Raw genomic sequence first — 21,016 nt, 5'->3', positions numbered from 1 at the left:
ATGTTTCCCATAAAAATCTGAATTTTTAGCTTGTTTCCAAAAATTGGAGGATCCGGGCAGCCCTGGACTAGGATTTTTTTATTTTTTTTTTTTGAGGGGTACCAAAGATTGAACCTAGGGACGCTTAAAAATTGAGCATATTCCCATACCTTTTTTAAAAATATTTTATTTAGAGACAGGATCTTGCTGAGTTGCCTAGGGCCTCACTAAGTTGATGAGGCTGGCTTCGAACTCACAATCCTCCTGCCTCTGCTTCTGGAGACACTGGGATTAGAGGTATATGCCACTGCACCCAAATGGACTAGGATTTCTACACAGCAATCACTAGCTGATGCCAGTCCCACTGAATTGGTGCATCCTGCCCTACTAGTCACAATTATCACCACACATGCACTGTTTTTGTACTTAAAGCAAAATCCATCTTCTGAACCTATGGGTCTTAGGCTGGGTTACACAGATCCAGAACCTGAGACAGGAAATCTTGCTTGAGTGATTTATCAGAGAAATGTCTTTGGGAATAGGGGCATGAGGCAAACAGTCTGGGACAAGGGCACAAAGCAAGCTAAAGACCAGCGTGGATCTGATCTTTGGAGAAGCACTACAAAGCTAATCCTATTTTGAGGTGAGGGATCTGAGGTAGGCAAGGCTACTTGGCTCCCATTTGGCTCCAGCTAATTCTCCAAGGAAGGGGACAGGTGTGTGCCCTGGTACAAGGCTAGGGAATGGACATACAGACAATTTTTAGATAAAGGAGATCTGGAAAGAGTGCCAGCATTTGCTCCACCATGTCTCTATTCAACACAGGAGAATAAAAAACAGCAGGGCTAGTTGTGTCAAGGAACACAGGAGGATGTATTTCTTTGTAGAAGTAAAGAATATTCCTACGATATTACTATATAAACACTAGGCCACTGCACTCTTTCTGGGACCTTCTGGGACACTATAAATACCTGCACTTGCCTCCCACATTACATATTTCCCCTTTTCAGCTCAGTTTTTTGCCCCTCAGGGAATTAATTGGTCAAGTTTAACTGGGAAGGAGCAGGATGGTATTCTTTAGCATTATTGAAAACTGTAGTGAAACACCATGTGTCCAATGTGGGGATAATAAAAAAGGATAGAGAGAAATACATTCTTATGTCATCAGTGTCTAAGCCCATCTCATCACAGGCGGTGGTTACTATCATGATAATCAATATGTGGTCCTCTAATAAAGACTTAAAATGATCTTAAAGAATTAATAATAAATTGACCAAAAATGAATTTGAAAACATGTATAAAATAGGAATTTTTAAAGTCAGAGAATACTGTATCATAACCTAAAAAAATATACTGTATAAGTCATTTACTATGAGTTTCCATACCTCAGAACTGGACAGTCCCGAATCTCTATCATCTAAGTCCTTCAAAAGTTCAGCCAGTCTTTGCTTCTCTCTGTCAATCATAACCACTGGGTTTCTTGAATTCTTAGCCAACTACAGAATTCATTAATGAGAAACATTAAATATTCAAAGCAATTCATAATTCAGGAAAATAAAAAAGTGGCAGAGGCATCCACAGAATAGAAACACCAAGACATATGTTGAGAGACATATGTTAGACCCTAACCCTAATTTTATATTGCTAGGTAATTTTATTTTATGACAAACAGTTTTGTGGGGCCACTTCCAAACAAAAATATTTCTACTATAAACAGGCCTTTTTCTTACTAAGAGAGCATTTTCAAATCTCTTCTTGTAAAATGTGCATACACACATGCAAAAATATATTTGCTGAGACATTTGGAAGGACTCTTCCTTTTTTCCACATTTTTACTGATGCATTATTACTGTATATGTTGGTGGGATTCCTCTTCTTGACATTTCCTTATAGAAGATATCTACTAAATGAAACTGAAAGTTTCAAGCATAAATATTATTACTATTATTAAAAGGGGGAAATGTAATCTATGGAGGAGCTGTGCCAGCCAGAACTTGAATATGGGAGAAATTCTAAAGCTCTTAGAAAACTAAGCAATAAATAATATAGAATGAGCCAGCACAAAGAGACAGCTCAAGCTGGATAAGGATTCCTAAAGATCACTTGAACATGGAGTACAAAAAAATTTAGAGTCTCAAAGATCAGTCCTGGCAGTAGCAGGTTGACTCATGAATCTTGTCTGCCTGAATATGACATGTAAATGGTGGGGAAAGCATCAGACTGAACAGTAGGAATTACTTACTTTCTCTTCCTAAGACTTCACTCTCACCAATGCAGCCTTCTAGTAACTAGTTGCTCAAAGGCTGTACTATGAGCCTTCTTCTACCCCATTTACATTTCTTATTATAAATTAATTAATTAATATTCTGGTCTAATACAGGAGTTCCTGTATCCTTGGTTAGTCTGAGTCTGTCTTATGAACAAATTTGCTACGGAACTTGCAAATTCAAGGAATAACCCCTGAAGCAGGGAGCTTTATCAAGAACAGTGACCAAGAGGCTCAGTGGGAGGCAGACAACTAGTTGGCTTCTCTAGTCTACCCTTGCTGCTCTGCCAGAAGCATCTTCATTCCAAGTTCTAAATGCACTAGCTACATAATCCATCTCATTACTTTTAAAAACCAAGTTTACTAATACACAATAGACTATCTAGGAAACATCATCCAAAAATATTATCTAAATAAATATATTTCAAATTGTAGGAACCAGACTTTTCTAGGTGGTGAAATAAATGCCAGTTGCAGCTAGCATTTTTTTAAGAGGGATAGGATAGGTTAGGATAGGATAGGATAGGACGGGATAGGATGTAATAGAAAACAGTGAAGGTAAGTATTGATTCAGAAAACTTTTCTTTCAGTTATATGTTCTGGTTCAATTATGAACACGTTTAACATGGTCAGAAATATTTAAAGATCTAAACATTCTACCATCATTGTTGCAGCTCGTTTAGTCACACATTCTGACTCCTGAATTTCTAAGTACATACCTCAATGTTTCGCTTAACAAAATCGTGGTTGTGTTTACCCCTGAGCTCAAATTTTTCTGTATTTGAGAAAGGTTTCTTTTCTGCTTTGATCAATGACTCATTTCTTTCCACATCATAGGTAAAATCTAATATTAAAAAAGTTCAAAATGTTTTCATGATTACAATTATATGTTACACTAAAAATTCACTTTAAGCATATATTTAAATTATAAGAAAGCACAGACAAAAAAACTACCTTCTAAATTTCAGATCCAGATATTTTATATATATATATATATATATAAAATTTTTTCTTAAAAAGACAAATGTGATACTTAAGTTTAAATGAACTTCTCATTTCTTGTATTATTATCATGTATCAACCTTCTTGATATTGATTCCTTGGGAATGATGGGAAATATGAACAGAACTATTTCAGAGTCATGCATGTGAAAAAGAAATCTCTGGTATTATGAGAATTTTTTAAATATATATTCTATTTTTGTCTTGATGTGAAACAAAACTTCCCCTAAATATTAACTAGAGTCATCTCCAATTATTCTATTAATTTGCCATCGCTCCTTCAAAACAATAAATCTTTGGTTCAAGCCTTTTTTTTTCTCCCTCTTGTGGGATGGTGGTATCAGAGATTGGACCCAGGGACACTCTACCAATGAGCTATATCACCAACACTTTTTAATTTTTATTCTGAGACAGGGTCTTGCTAAGTTGCCCAGGCTGACCTAGAACTTGTAATCCTCCTGCCTCGGCCTCTTGAGTCACTGGTATTACAAGCATGCACCACTTATAAGAGGTTGTGAGGGGAATGAGAAAATAAACAAGGAGAGAAATGAATTACAGTAGATGCGGTAGAGAGAGAAGATGTGAGGGAAGGGGAGGGGGGATAGTAGGGGATAGGAAAGGTAGCAGAATACAACAGATACTAATAGGGCATTATGTAAAAATGTGGATGTGTAACTGACGTGATTCTGCAATCTGCATTTGGGGTAAAAATTGGGAGTTCATAACCCACTTCAATCTAATGTATGAAATATGATATGTCAAGAGCTTTGTAATGTTGTGAACAACCAATAAAAAATTTTAAAAAATTAAAAAAATAAAAGCATGCACCACTGTGCCCAGCTCAGATGTCTTTTAAGCAAGTTCTAGGGATAAATGTCCCTGGATGTTCTTTATTCCATCTGTATAAATCCCTAGAGGCCATCTCAGTTTGTCAGTTTCCCTCAATCTTTGATAAGAACCTTATGTAATCTTCTGAAACATTCAGACCCTGAGTGCTCATAATAAGGGCAGGAAAAATATGTGAACTCTTATCCCCTGTAGAAATAACAATATAAAATCATGTGAACCCTTCAGTATAATTCTAAAAATATGCACAAAAGGAGAGTCTCCTTAAATGACAAATAAAGCTCACCCCACAAAATAGGACAAATTGCCACATTAAAATCCAAAAAAAAAAAAAAAAGAAAGAAAACACCAGTCAGTAGCTCAGTCCAAACTAGGTTTACTCAAAATTTTCCTTGTAAGAGGTACATTAATAAAATTAATAAAAGTCAACAAAATTAATAAAAGGTCACATTAATAAAAATTATCTATTCAACAAACGGCGCTGGCAAAACTGGAAATTCATGTGTAGCAAAATGAAATTAAACCTCTATCTCTCACCCTGCACAAAAATCAACTCAGAGTGGATCAAAGACTTAGGCACTAGAACCCTTCACCTAATAGAAGAAAAATTAGGCCCAAATCTTCACCATGTTGGCCTAGGATCTGACTTCCTTAATAAGACTCCTAAAGCACAAGAAGTAAAATCAATAAATAATTAATAACTGGGATGGATTCAAATTAAAAAGCTTCTTCTCAGCAAAGGAAACAATAAAGTGAAGAGAGAGCCTTTGGGAGAAAATCTTTACCACATGCACATTCAATAAAGCATTAATGTCTAGGATACATAAAGTGCTGGGTTTCTGTTCTCGAGACTAAAAGGCTCAGGGATCACTCCAATTAAACTGAGCTACCTGGGCTGCATGAAATAACCACTCAAGAAACACAAATACCTTTTTCTTTGGGGTCGCTGTGACGGCTCCTCTGACCTTAAGGGTCCGCAGAAAGAGAGAGCAAGAGCACGCGCTGACCCCTTTTATTGAGGAGCAGTTATTTGTTGAGAGCCACAGCCAAAGGGGCCCCAGCAAACTTCCAGCTGCCAGCAAGCTTCAGACTGCCCCAGCAACATCTAGCTGATTGGCTCCTCTGCGGTGATGTTCATTGGACTGTTTCCCTGCCCTTCAGACTGCCAGCTGATGATTGGCTCACAGCGGCCCCAGCAACATCTAGCTGATTGGCTCCTCCACGGAGCTGCTCATTGGGTGACTTCTTTGGCTCTGCCCACGCAACCCAGCCAATCGGCCTCAAGAGAGGAGGATTGTGGGAGGAAAAGGCTGGTGTGGGGGAGAGAGGCTTGTGGAAGCCGGTGGTGGCAGTTGGGCTCTGAGGGTTTTTCCCTGGAGCTGTTTTGTTTGGCGTTTGTAGTTCTAAAAATAAAGTTAGTTTCTTTTTGACAAGTGGCTCCTGATTTGTGCCAAGCCAGACTTCGGCATTTGGTGGCTCGCACGGGGAGCAACTGAGGGTAAGTAAACTGCTCGCCCCTGAGGGCAGGGCGAGAGGATGGGGAGCCATTCTAAGATTCCTCTTTTGTTTTGCTTCATTTTTGTTTTAACTTGCCTGTCCCTGGAGATGAGTGAGAGGGAAGAAAAACCACTCACATCTGAGGAAAAACTATTTGCGTTTGAGGAACAGATAGGGAGAAAGGACGGATGCATATGTCAGGAGGATAGAAAGGCTGTTATAATGATTTTGTGTGGTTCCCTTTTTATTGGATTCTGTCTCGGTTTTGTTTGGCGTCATCTTGTTGGGTTGTATTATAGTAGAAATACGGGATCAGCAATTAGTAAAAAACAAACCGAAAGAGTGTTAAGTAAATTGTTAGAGGAAGGAAGCTTCCCAGTAAAACCAAGAGCAGTCAGGGCATACGTTGATGTAATACAAGAATATAGCCCATGGCTTTTTAAGGAGGAGTTGTTAGATATATCACAATGGAACCATCATGGTGAAGATTTAAAAAGAATAGAAAAGAACAACCCAGGGACTCTGCCAGTTGGCACATTGTCATTGTGGACCTTGGTATCTAGTTTGCTTAGTCCAAAGCCTTCAGTTCAGACAGAGGTAGAGGAAGAAGAAGACATATTGATTCAAGTAGAAGAGGAAGTCTCTCAAGTTAGTCAGACAGAGGAAAAGATTCAAGTAAAAGCTCGAGCTAGTCAGAAAGAGGAAAAGATTCAAGTAAAAGAGAAGGTCTTTCGAGATAGTGAGACAGAGGAAGGAAGTTTAGAGCAGAAAAATCTATCAGGGGAAAAGTTAAAACAGGTGACTGCTAATAAGACCCTTTTATTAGAGAGCGTAAGTGTCCAACCAACAGCACCGCCTCTACAGGAGACTGCTACTAACAGCATTCTATCACCAGAGGGCGTAAGTGTTCAACCAACAGCGCCACCTCTACAGGAGACTGCTACTAACAGCACTCTATCACCAGAGGGCATAAGTGTCCAATCAACAGCACCACCTCCATATGCTAAGAGACTCCCAACCCCCACAGTTGATAGTTTGGATCCTGAGACAGGATCTCAAGTATGCCCTGTATTTGAGGTAGGAGGGCAGCGAACTTACCAGGGTTTAAATTTCAAATCAGTGAAGGAGCTAAAAGAGGCTGTAACAACCTATGGTCCTCAAGCACCCTTCACTGTAAGCTTGGTTGAATCCATTACCAACTTAAGCATGACGCCAGCAGATTGGGCTAGTTTGTGTAAAGCTGTGCTAAATGGAGGACAATACCTGTTATGGAAGGTTGCCAATGAGGAATTTTGCAAGGAGACGGCTAGTCGAAATGCAGCAGCTGGTTATCCTCAGAGAAATCTAGATATGTTGTTAGGAAAGGGACCTTATGAGGATCGGCAGCAACAACTTGCATATGATCCTGGTGTATATTTACAAATTGCTGTAGATGCAGTTAGGGCATGGAAGTCTTTACAAGAACCTGGAGGTTTACAAGGTCAATTATCTAAGATAATACAAGGAGCTAATGAACCTTACGCTGAATTTGTAGATAGGCTTATTCAAACAGCTACCAGAGTTTTTGGGAATACAGAACAAGCAATGCCATTTATAAAACAACTGGCTTATGACCAAGCGAATCGTTGGTGTAGAGATATCATTAGACCATGGAAACATGAAGATTTAAACACATATATTAAATTATGTAGAGACATTAATGAACAAGGGCAAATTGTGGCAGCTGCAGTAAAACAAGCTTTAGATGCCAGAGACATTAATGAACAAGGGCAAATTGTGGCAGCTGCAGTAAAACAGGCTTTAGATGCCAGAGACATTAATGAACAAGGGCAAATTGTGGCAGCTGCAGTAAAACAGGTTTTAGATGCCAGAGACATTAATGAACAAGGGCAAATTGTGGCAGCTGCAGTAAAACAGGCTTTAGATGCCAGGCCAAGAACATGCTACAATTGTCAACAAACAGGACATTTTAAAAGGAATTGCCCCATAGGAGGAGGGTTTAACAAAACTAGGTATCAAACAAGTAGAATACCGGGTATTTGCCCACGATGCCGTAGAGGGAGACATTGGGCTAATGAATGCCGTTCTCAAACCACCATAGAGGGTACTCCATTATATTGGGCTAATGAATACCGTCCTCAAACCACCATAGAGGGTACTCCATTATCAAAAAACGAACAAGGACAAGGTGTTTATCCACAATATCGTGGACAAAGGCATCGGGCTCCGTTGCCAAAAAATGGACAGGGGGCCCCAATGCTCCGGGGCCCCAAACCACAAATATACGGAGCACTGGAAGAACCCAGCAACCCCAGCAACCCCATCAGGGTAGTGCCCAGCACATCAGATCCCTCATCAGACAAACCAGAGGGAGCGCAGGGTTGGACATCTGCGCCTCCACCAAATCAGTACTAACTCCAGAGATGGGAGTTCAAATCATTCCCACAGGGGTAAAAGGACCTCTTCCCAAAGGAACAGTAGGCTTATTATTGGGACGCAGCTCTTCTACTCTAAAAGGACTTTTGATAAGTCCTGGGGTAATTGATTCCAATTATGAAGGTGAAATAAAAATTATAGCCAGTTCTCCAAAGGGTATATCAGTAATTTCACCAGGAGATAGAATAGCACAGTTACTAATAATACCAAGCCTACATGATAAATTTTCCAGTCATGTTGTAGAAAGAGGTTCCAAGGGATTAGGCTCCACAGGTGTAGATTGGGCTATGCTTTCTTTAAATTTAGATTCTCGCCCCATGCTAAAACTAAATATTCAAGGACATGAATTTAATGGGCTACTGGATACAGGTGCAGATCTTAGCATCATCTCTCGTCAAGAATGGCCAAAACATTGGCCATTACAACAAGCCACTCAATCGCTTCGAGGCCTAGGAGTGGCGACTAATCCCGATAGAAGTGCAATGCTATTAGATTGGAAGGATCCTGAAGGATGTGAAGGAACTATACAGCCATATGTATTGGATCATCTTCCCGTAAATTTATGGGGACGAGATGTCTTAGATCAATTAGGTTTGACATTAACAAATAATATCAATCAAAATGCACCCACTATTATGGCTAGACAAGGTTTTAGGAAAGGAAAAAGATTAGAAAGACAAGAACAATGTATAGCAGCACCAATACAAATAGATCAAGGAACAGACAGACATGGGTTGGATTTTCACAAAGAGCCACTGAGACAATAAAAATTACATGGAAATCAGAAAGACCAGTATGGGTTCCTCAGTGGCCCTTGACTAAAGAAAAGACACAAGTAGCCCATGATCTGGTCAAACAACAATTAGCGGAAGGACATATACAACCTTCTGTATCTCCCCATAATACTCCCATTTTTGTCATCAAAAAGAAATCTGGTAAATGGAGATTACTGCAAGATTTAAGAGCCATTAACAATGAAATGGTCATTATGGGACCTGCTCAATCGGGGATTCCTCAATTGTCTGCTTTGCCAAAAACTTGGTATGTTTTAGTTATAGATATTAAAGATTGTTTTTTTTCAATTCCAATTCATCCTGAGGATAGTCCACGTTTTGCATTTACTATCCCTGCACTAAATCATGAAGGTCCTGATCAGAGATATGAATGGAAAGTACTCCCTCAAGGGATGGCTAACAGCCCAACTATGTGTCAAATTTATGTTAACAAAGTAATCCAGCCACTTAGAAATCAAAATCCTGAACTACAAATATTTCACTATATGGATGATGTGTTATTGGCACACAAAGCTAAAAACACATTGCTAGAATGTTATGCCACACTTACAAACTTATTAAAAAATTATAATCTAGAGATAGCAATAGATAAAGTGCAATTAAATTTTCCAATTAATTATTTAGGAGTTCTATTATCCTCAACCATGGTCCGTCCACCAAAAATTCAAATACGAGTAGATCAACTCAAATCACTTAATGACTTTCAAAAGTTATTAGGAGACATAAATTGGATAAGGCCTTATCTAGGTATTCCAACAGGAGAATTGGGACCTTTATTTGATATCCTAAAAGGTCCATCAGATCCAAATTCACCCCGAATGTTAACGCCTGAAGCAAGAAAGGCATTAAAAATCATTGAAACATATATGGAAAATATGCATTTGGATAGAATTGATATAAGTTTGCCTTTATTATTTATTGTACTACCAACAAAAAATATTCCTACAGGAGTATTTTGGCAAGAAGGTCCATTATTATGGATACATTTATCTTATTCTCCTAACACTATTCTTACTAGATATCCTGAGGCTGTAGGACAATTAATACTCAAAGGAATAAAAACAGCAAAGGCAGTGTTTGGAATTTCTCCCCATAAAATTATTACTCCATATACTATGAATCAAATTGATGAATTAGCTAATGAGTTAAATACTTGGGCAATAATAATGTGCAAATCTAATGTTTCATTTGATAACCACTTACCATCTAATCCTTTATTGTCTTTTTGGTCATTGCATCCTGTAATTTTTCCAAAAATGACAAGAAAAACACCTATCATGAATGCTCCAAATATATTCACTGATGGGTCAAATAATGGTACAGCAGCAATAGTTACACCTGATCAAACTTTTACATTTTTAGTACCCAAACAATCAGCTCAAAAGGTAGAGCTTAATGCAGTATTACAAACTTTTGTGATGTTTAAAGATTCTGTATTTAATTTATTTTCTGATAGCCAGTATATAGTTAATGCTATAGTATCCCTTGAAGATGCTGGTAGAATTTCCCCTTCTTCTACTGTTTTCTCTTTGTTTTCCACTATACAAAGTTTAATCTGGGACAGAAAAGATCCATTCTTTATAGGACATATCAGGGCACATACAGGATTGCCTGGAGCCCTTAGTTTAGGCAATGATTTAGCAGATAAAACTACACGTGACATACATATTTTCTCTGTACTAGAAGAAGCTATAAATTTTCATGAAAGATTCCATGTCAATGCTAATACTTTACAAAAGCGTTTTAAAATAACTAAGGAACAAGCTAGACAAATAATAAAACAATGTCAAAATTGTGTGACCTTTTTACCACAAGTTAATCTTGGAGTCAATCCTAGAGGATTGATGCCTAACCATATTTGGCAGATGGACGTCACACACTTGCCAGAATTTGGAAAATTAAAATATTTGCATGTTACAATTGATACTTCTTCTGGATTTTTGATGGGCTCCCTTCATGCCGGCGAAAAAACTAAAGATGTTATAGCTCATTGCTTACAAAATTTTGCCACTGTGGGCATTCCAAAACAGTTAAAAACAGATAATGCCCCTGGTTATACGTCTACTTCTTTTAAACAATTTTGCTCATCATTTGGCATTACTCATATAACAGGAATCCCATACAATCCACAGGGTCAAGGCATAGTTGAAAGAGCTCATCAAACTATTAAAATGTACTTATTAAAGCAAAAAGATGGAATTGGGAAGGGGTATATATTCCCCAAAGATAAACTTAAAATAACGCTTTTTACTCTAAACTTTTTAAATTTGGATTCATCAGGACTTAGTGCTGCAGAAAGGCATATGTGTCCAAAAAATGTACATAAGCCCAAGGTACTTTGGAAAGATATTCTAACAGGACAATGGAAAGGTCCTGACCCAGTAATTGTCTGGAATCGGGGGTCTGTTTGTGTGTTTCCACAGGAAGAACAGCAGCCGATTTGGATTCCAGAGAGATTAACCAAGGTTCTGACCCAGAACAGCAGCCGATTTGGATTCCAGAGAGATTAACCAAGGTTCTGACCCAGAACAGCAGCCGATTTGGATTCCAGAGAGATTAACCAAGGTTCTGACCCAGTGATTGTCTGGAGTCGGGGGCCTGTTTGTGTGTTTCCACAGGGAGAACAGCAGCTGATTTGGATTCCGGAGAGATTAACTAAAATCCTGACCCAGTGATTGTCTGGAGTCGGGGGTCTGTTTTTGTGTTTCCACAGGGAGAACAGCAACCGATTTGGATTCCAGAGAGATTAACTAAAGCGATTTCTACAGACCAAAAAGAAGATGATTTAGCTCAAATCCATAATAGCTGATATCCAAAACTCTAATTTGGCTATCCTTACATCTGCGACAGAACCAGGATGCTTTTTTCAATATCTATTTTATTATTGCCCTTTCCCATATCATGAAGTTTTATTTTATTTTTTTGAGCTCATACAGACCTAGGTTAATGTTTTGCTGATCAGTTCTATTTTTTTTTTTTGACTATAGAGTTTTTAAACATTGCAATAGAGATTTTACCTGTAAAAAGTTATAAGGCCTTTACTATTATGTTATGTGTTGTATGTATTATATTATGTGTGCACACTTGTGTTTTGTGTTATATGTTTGAATGTACGTATGTCCAATGTATGTATTTTCATATATATGATGAGCGCTCATGAAAAGATGGATCCAAATTTTTTTTTTTTATTCACGTGATTTAAATGGTTTAATTTAAATTGGGTAAATAACTGTTAAGAATTGTTTTAATATGTAAACAAAAAAGGAGGTTAACAGATCTGTTTGTTTACTCTCACCTTTCGTTTTCATTATATTTAATAATTCTCTTCACTATAATGTAAATTGTTAAGAAAATTGTTTTCTTTTAGTGCCTTCTGAAATGTTACCTAATTTTTTCTTTAGCCATTATTGCCAGAATTTCTATCTTCAGATGAAGATAATATAAATTGTTAAGAAAATTGTTTTCTTTTAGTGTCTTCTGGAATGTTACCTAATTTTTTCTTTAGCCATTATTGCCAGAATTTCTATCTTCAGATGAAGATAATATAAATTGTTAAGAAATTGTTTTCTTTTAGTGTCTTCTGGAATGTTACCTAATTTTTTCTTTAGTCATTATTGCCAGAATTCCTATCTTCATCCCTGTGCCGGTGAAGACAAAGATAAAACTAATCTACAGTTTCTGCAATAGCCATCACTGAACTGCTTACAGAACTTGCACTGAACTGCTTACAGAACTATGTGTCATTTGTATGCATTGTGAACTATCTGTTGGTGCAGCGACTTGTGGTAGTGTTGGGGTATTTTTGCTGATGATTTCATCGGTGGTACAATTTTCCCAAAAGGAGCCGTCAATTGACTTGGTATATCTTCCTCCCTTCTGCTTGTCATGATCATTCAGCTAAAATTTGAGGGTCAACAGAGGTGAGGCAAAGAACCTCACCCCCCCCCCCCCCCGCTGAGACCTCTCCACAGGTGTGGCTGTATACTGGACCGGTAGTCAATGACGGGTAAGATCCAATTACAATGGTACCAACCTAAGACAGGAGGCTGACGCCCTGAGGTCAGCTCATCCGAAGACGGGTAAGGACCATATGTATTGGACAACCTAAGGCAGGCACGGTCCCTAAGCCACATGCTTGTTGTTTAAACACAGAGGGGGAGATGTTGAGAGCCACAGCCAAAGGGGCCCCAGCAAACTTCCAGCTGCCAGCAAGCTTCAGACTGCCCCAGCAACATCTAGCTGATTGGCTCCTCTGCGGTGATGTTCATTGGACTGTTTCCCTGCCCTTCAGACTGCCAGCTGATGATTGGCTCACAGTGGCCCCAGCAACATCTAGCTGATTGGCTCCTCCACGGAGCTGCTCATTGGGTGACTTCTTTGGCTCTGCCCACGCAACCCAGCCAATCGGCCTCAAGAGAGGAGGATTGTGGGAGGAAAAGGCTGGTGTGGGGGAGAGAGGCTTGTGGAAGCCGGTGGTGGCAGTTGGGCTCTGAGGGTTTTTCCCTGGAGCTGTTTTGTTTGGCGTTTGTAGTTCTAAAAATAAAGTTAGTTTCTTTTTGACAAGTGGCTCCTGATTTGTGCCAAGCCAGACTTCGGCAGTTATTTAAATGAGAAAAGGGGTCAGGTTTCAGGGGTCTGAGTCTATCTTCATGATGTCCACTGTCAGCAGGTTGACTGACACCTGGGTAGGCTACACCCAAGGGCACAGTAAGAGAAGGGGACACACACAAGGCACTTCCATGGAAGATTCTATCCTAAACAGGGCAAGAGGTTATATTACAAAGGAACAGGTGAGTGTAGCTTCACCCATGGGGCTGTAGCAAGACACACCCATGCATGAGACACTGACCCTCGAACCCAAAAAGGGTGGGGAAAGCTCTGCCACATTTCTGCAACTGAGCGCCTCAGCACCCAGCCGGGAGTGTGACCCAGTCATGTGTAAAGTTGGTCTCCCACAATAAAGAACTCAAACTTTATGCCAAAAAAAAAAAAACAACAAATAACCCAATCAATAAATGGGCTAAGGAACTGAACAGACACTTCACAGAAGAATACAATTGATCAACAAATGTATGAAAAAATGATCAACATCTCTAGCAATTAGAGAAATGCAAATCAAAACTACTCTACGATTTCATCTCACTCCTGTCAGAATGGCAATCATCAAGAATACAGGTAACAATAAATGTTGAAGAGGATGTGGGGAAAAAGGTACACTCATACATAGCTGGTGAGACTGCAAATTGGTGCAACCATTATGGAGAGCAGTATGTAGATTCCTCAGAAAACTGGGAATGAAACTACCATTTGACCCAACTATCCCACTCCTCAGTTTATACCTAAAGGACTTAAAGTCAGCATACTACAGTGACACAGCCACATCAATGTTTATAGCTGCTCAATTCACAATAGCTAAACTATAGAACAAACCTAGGTGTCCCTCAATAAATGAATGGATAAAGAAAATGTGGTATATATACTCAATGGACTATTACTCAGCTTTAAAACAGAGTAAAATTTTGGCATTTGCCAGTCAACGTTTGGAGTTGGAGAATATCATCCTAAGCAAAATAAGCCAGTCCCACAAAACCAAAGGCCAAATGTTTGCTCTAATATGTTGATGCTAATTCACAATAAGAAGCAGGGCACTAGGGAAGAATAGCATTAACTTAGATTAGATAGAGAAAAGTAATGGGAGGGAAGAGAAGGAGATGTGGGGATACAAAACATAGTAAAATGAAACAGACATTATTACTATATGTATATATGTGATTACATGACCAGTATGATTCTGCAACATTACACTCAGAAATATGAGAAATTATATCCCATCTATGTATAGTATATCAAACTGCATAAATGCATTCTACTATCATGTATAACTAATTAAAACAAATTAAAAATTAAAATAAATAAAATAAAAAGAATCAAGGAAAATAGTCAATTGGTGTATTTACAGCTGATTATCAAAGATTCAATACAAACTGAACCATTAAGGAATAAATTTTGATGAAAATGGCTAGAAAGAACTAGGAAAAGAGTAAGATTGCTGAATTTCAATTCTTCTCAAACAAAAGTAAATCTGAGTTAAAAAAAATGTGTTTTGTTCTAATTTAAAAGTTTCTAGCTGAGTGTGATAGCACATGCCTGGAATCCCAGCTACTTTTGAGGCAAAGGCAAGAGGATCAAAAGTTCAAAACCAGCTTGGCAACTTAATGAGACCCTTTTTCAAAATGAAAACTAAAAAGGATTGGAGATATAACTCAGTACATGAGGCCCTGGTTTCACCAGTACCTCATAAAAGAAAAAAGAAGTTTCTAGATAAATTAACCTATAGATTATAACTGGGTATTATGTATTAGGCAATCATACAATTACTTATTAAACAAACTACCAATAAGTAGTTTGAACTACTTTGGGAGAGAGAAGTGACAACCATAGATATAAAATTTGTTATTTTTTTCCCATTAATCAAGTAGTCTTATTTGAAATATGAGATAGATACATTTAGTTGAAGTTTCATATACACTTAACATTAAAATAATTCAAATGCAGCCATCTCTACATTTATAATACAGTTTCCTTAAAACATAATAAAACTTTATTATGAAACTCTATTAGAAGTTTCCATAAGACTTCTAATAAACTTCAGGGTAAAAAAAAACACTGGATTATCTGTCTCATTAGTGATGTGCTTTTGTCCCCTTTAGTCTGGTGGTGATATAGCAGGCACTGCCATGTTCCCACCTGACCCCAGTCCTTGATGGGTTGGACAAGATGGTTACACGGGGGGGGGGGGGGGGCACCTAAATCCACCTGGTTAGCCCACCTCTTAACTAGGATTTTGGGATTTAGCCTCCCTCTCAATGACTAACCATGGCACATGCCTTTGGAACCCAAAGATAAGCTGTCTACCACCAAGCTCCTTTCCATTATTTTTTTTCTTGCTTAAGCCAAGTTTCCATTACTTACAGCCTGCTTTTTCATTTTAACTCTTTATTATGTAAAAGTTCAAACATCCAAAAATATAAAAAACAGTATAATGAACTTTCAATAACTAGCTTCAACAAATATTGATTCATAACTGTGTGTCATCCTTAACCCCATCTATTTCTACTCCCCTCTGGATTAAATTACATCAAATCATTTCTTCTATGAGTATTTCTGTATACAGTTAGTATTCTGTTGTGTCAATATCTATGATCATAAAAATTAAAACATACCTTGATTGGCATTTTGCATATGGTTTTCATATTCTTCTGGAGATATCTGAGTGTGAAACACTGGGAAAAAGGTATCTTCATCCTTACGATGAGAAAGATCTACTGATTAAAAAAATCACTTGCTCAATACTCACAAAAGAAAAAACCATCTATATAAGTTGTTTAAAAATGAATTAAGCTCTAATATTTTCTCAAATATTCCTGAAACCCTTTAATACACACAAAATTTTTAAACAATGTCATTGTTGCTTCCAAGTAGAAATGATAATCATCTTTCTACAAATGAGACACTGAAAACAACTATTGGTCAAAGTAGCCAAATAGAATTTTCCTAGAACTTTAATGCAAAAAGGATGTATAAGAAACTGCTAAAATATCACCTACCTCCCCCAAGATAATGTATTCAAATCCCAATGTTCACAAGAAAGACAATATACATAACCAAATAACTTTAATTGTGTTTTTATTTTTTATTTTAGATCCAAGGTAAACATTTCAAGTAGATAGTCAATCATTAAAATACAAAGAGAAAATTTTGGAGACTTTTGGCAGTTAGCCTTCTTATCTTGTAATTCATTCTCTTGGACTAATCATCCCCATAAAGATAACAGAAAATTTCATTGTTCAACTTTTTTTGTTTCAATATAATTTATCTTTATATTCTTCTATTAACTAATTTAAACATTTTATGTTTTCAAGAAACTAACACACGTAGTTTTAAAAAAAAAACTGTACCTTAGTATGACAGAATCTGACAGGTTGTGGCACAGAAATGTTTTTGTTTCAGAAAAGAATTCAAGTCTTAAAGATATTACAGAATCCACCACCTATCTCTCAAAACAAACCTGGTTTAAGCATTATCCATGCAATTAAAAACTGATAAATTCTACTTCGCAAAATTTAGAAATTTTTATGTAAAAAAACATTGTTAGTAGAATGAAAAGGCAAGCCAAGTTTGGGGGGAAATATTTGCAAAATACATATCTGTTAAAATATTACATCCAAAATACACAAAGAACTCCTAAAAGTCAAAAACAAAAGAACAACCCAATATTTAAAAATGGGCAGCAGATACCTAAAGAAAATATACAGATGGCAAATAAGTGTCTGAAAAGATGTTGACCATTTTTCAGGGATATGCAAATTTAATAAAAAACATAGCACTACATACTTATTAGAATGGCTAACCCACACACACACCAAAATGATAATACCAATTGCTGGAAAAGATGCAAAGAATAGGGAATTTTCATTCATCATCTGTAGGAATATAAAATGGTACAGCCATTTTGGAAGACAAGTTAGGCACTCTCATTCCAAGATAAAGTCTTATCATGTAATCCAGCAATCATGTTCCTACATATTTATCCAGATAAGTTGAAAACATGTATTCACACATAAATCTGCACACAAATATTTATAGCAGGCTTATTCATGGGATTGCCCAAAACTGGAAGCAACCAAAATATCTTTTGATAAGTAAAGTGATAAACAAACTGTGAGTGGTATAACCATAGAATGAAATATTATTCTGTGACCAGAAAATAGCTACCAAGTCACAAAATGACATGGATGAATCTTAACTACATATTGCTAAGTGAAAGAACAATTCCAATCATAATCAGTTAATTCAGCATTAACTGAAAAGGCAAAATTATAAAGACAGTAAAAAAATCAGTGGTGGCTAGGGGCTTGTGGAAAGAAGAAGGATTGAACAGGTATTCACACAGGCAATCTTTCACAGTTGTAAAACTATTCTGCATGATACTTTAATAGTGAATATGTGACATTATACAATTTTGCAAAGCATAAAAAGTGAAACAATAATGTACACCAATTTTCAAAAAAAATCATTTATGAGGTTGAAGAATCCCAGAATGGGATGTTAATGTGACAAAAAATCTAACTATATTACAAACTATGAAATTGTCTCACTAAAGAGAATAAAAGAAAAAGGTGCCTGCCTAAGTAACTAAAAATTAGTGAAGTCTACAAGACTAAAGTCAAGCACATAGGCACCATATTCTAGTTGACTGAGTTGTTTTCCATGGGGGTAGACTAGCAATTCTGATATCAAGGTATAGTGGGATTGGATAATTAAATAAAAAGGTGGTAGATGGTTGGAAATAGTCTTCTCACTGTTGGAGTGGAATGTTACCATTAAGCAAGGGGAAAAGGTTAGAATGATCCATGTGGCAATGGAGTAGAGCCAGAGAAATCAGTATGAACTCAGGTTTAGCTAATTATACATATAGATGGTTACACATAGATATAGCATAGATATATGTATAATAGATTAGCATACAGTATATACAATATATATAGTATATATATTTTCTTTATTAGAGTGCCTAGAATCAATAGTCACATCTGGAATCCAGATTTTGGCTTCTAATATCAGTCTCCGATAAAAGAAATCAGGGATCCTTGGAGAAATGGTTGATTCCAGTAACAAATAAAGTCAATGAGTCTGAAGCATCTTGTAATGAAAGAAAGTGAGGAAGCACTTGACAACAACACAGCAATGGAGTTGTATCAAAGGGACACAAGAACCAACTCAAAGAGCTCCCAATGGTCAAAGCTGGAAAAACTGAGCAACAAAATAAATAAAGTAGAAAGGAATTCTAACCTAAAGTACAAAATAAATATCCACAAGTCTATACTGGCATAAATTACTGATTGAATAAAATGAGGAAGTATAGGTAAATTTCACATGCAGAATAATTAAAATTAACATTTGTAAATATTCTGCCCTCAAAGAAGTAAAGCATAACTGAAGTGGGGCCTACACATAATAACTTCCTTCCAAAAAGTATACTGGGGAAAAAGGGGAACCTAGAATAACTTCACAGAAAAATCTGACAAATATTTCCCCAGGCTGGTAATTGAAGTTAACATCAACAGTGATGTTATGTTAACAGCACAACATAATATAATGAAAATGGTCCACAACCCTGTGGTCGTCCTCCTAAGAACATATAATCTCAGTCTAGTCATGAATTAAATCCTATGGCTGAACATTCTACAAAATAGCTGACCAGTACACCTCAAAACTGTCAAAGTCGTTCAAAACAAAGTCTCACAGCAAAGATTAGACTAAGAAAACCTGAGGACTAAATATAATGTGGGCTCCTGAATGGGATCCTGGAACAGAAAAAGAACTTAGGTAAAAATAAAGGATATATAAATAAAATTGGACTTTAGTTAATAATAATGTATTAATACTGGTTCACTGATTATAAAAAAAACATATCATACTAATTTAATTGGGTAAGTGAGTGTGGATATATAGGAGATCTCTATACTATCTTTTTACTTTTTCTGTAAATACAAAGTTTTGCTAAAATAAAAAGCTAACTTAAAACTACAAGATTTTTTAGAATAGAGAAAAATATAAACAAATTAGAAGTAGAAAGGGAATGTACAAACAAGAAGGAGGATTACTATTAAAAAACACATTGAGATTTTATGTCAGTAAAATTTTAAATCTTGGTAAATAGATACTTTAAAATCTCAGTATATGGATATATTGCCAAGACTAACTCCAGAATAACTCGTCAACTGAAATAGAATAGTAAATATGAAAGAAGCTGAGAAGAGAGTCAGAGAATGTCCTCCAAAAAAATTATTTGAACCAGATGGCTTTTTCAGTGAAATCTTTCAAAATTTTAGGGAACAGATAATCTTCATGTTATATAAGCTATTTTAAAGCATAGAAATAAATGAGTAACCACTTCCACTCATTAGCTGACAAAGTTACATAATTGACAAAGCAGTTATACAAACATAAACACCTCTACTTCCACCTCAACCCCAACATCATACATTCCTATACATGGACATAAGCATGTAAACACACACACACACACACACACAATTAATCTTACTTTATAGAAATAAAATTCTGAATAAATTCTGCCATTCAAATATGGTACAAAATAAAAATAGTCCTTCATAATCAAGAATATACCTTGATCTGTAAACATTTAATTAAATAAGTTTGTCAAGAAGTAAAAATCTATTCTAATTTAAATGACATTGAAATGCATTCAACAATTTTCAACAATAAGACTATGGTTCTCAGAATCATTCCTGAAAAGGACATAAAAGGACTATTTTCTGGTGATGCATTCATAAACTAACAAGACCCAAAGCAAACATCTAAAGATAATTATAATGAATAAAATAATCTAGTTAAGTGCCAAAATAGAAAATGTCAATAGTTTTTATTTTCTATATCATTAACAACCCATTTAAAATATGATGGAGTAATAACAATAAAGAGAAATAGAAAATCTATAGATGACTAATAAATATATGAAACCTGCAAAACTTCCCTGATATATGAAATATATGAGACTTACTGGGTTCTTGTTAATGTTGTCTAGTAATCTCTGGAATATTACTAATAATTTATTGAGCACTTACTACATGCTTTAGGGGAAGCAAGCTGCCATATTGTAAGAACATGTAGGCATCCTATCATGGGGTTCATGCAGTAGGAAACTAAGAAGTTCAGACAACAACCATGTTGAGTGAGTTTGGAAGAAGATTCTCTAGCTCTAGGACAACCTTCAAATGACCACAGCATTGGCAACCATATTGACTACAACTTCATGAGTCAGAACCATCCAGCTGAGCTCCTCCCAGATGGCTGAAATAGTAACAGCATAAATGTTTGTTGTTTCAAGCTGCCACCTTTGAGGGGTAATTTTTTCTATGGAAATAGGTAACTAATACAATGATAGTGTGAGAAACTGATAGCAGGGAGACAACATGACAAGACTAAAAAATCTATTTGAATGACCTGAGAGAGAATGCTGAAGGCCAGAATCCCACCATTAACTATAGAGGTGAAGAAGATCAGATACAGAAAAAGTAGGACAAATACTCTTTTAAGGAACTGTTTCTGAGAGAAGAAGCATAAGAAGATGATGACGAAGGAACTAAGGATGGCTCTTAACTTTCTAGTTT

At 36.6% G+C, this 21,016-nt stretch overlaps 1 protein-coding gene across 3 annotated transcripts in view; it reads right to left on the bottom strand.

Annotated features, from left to right (window-relative positions):
• The window catches only part of Fsip1 (fibrous sheath interacting protein 1), a 203,102-nt gene that overhangs the window by 142,331 nt on the left and 39,755 nt on the right, over positions 1-21,016 (bottom strand). For 2 of the 3 annotated variants that reach the window (XM_040274652.2, XM_040274654.2), the window contains exons 6-8: positions 16,043-16,144; positions 2,965-3,089; positions 1,365-1,475 (exon numbers count right to left, since the gene is read on the bottom strand). In XM_040274652.2, coding sequence (XP_040130586.2) covers positions 1,365-1,475; positions 2,965-3,089; positions 16,043-16,144 — 338 coding nt within the window. The remainder of the gene's footprint in view (positions 1-1,364; positions 1,476-2,964; positions 3,090-16,042; positions 16,145-21,016) is intronic. The other variant, XM_005316389.4, reaches the window with a different exon arrangement.

The sequence above is a fragment of the Ictidomys tridecemlineatus genome, chromosome 5 (genome assembly GCF_052094955.1).
Source record: "Ictidomys tridecemlineatus isolate mIctTri1 chromosome 5, mIctTri1.hap1, whole genome shotgun sequence".
NCBI classification, from domain to species: Eukaryota; Metazoa; Chordata; class Mammalia; order Rodentia; family Sciuridae; genus Ictidomys; species Ictidomys tridecemlineatus.
This window is presented reverse-complemented; position numbering and strand designations above follow the sequence as displayed.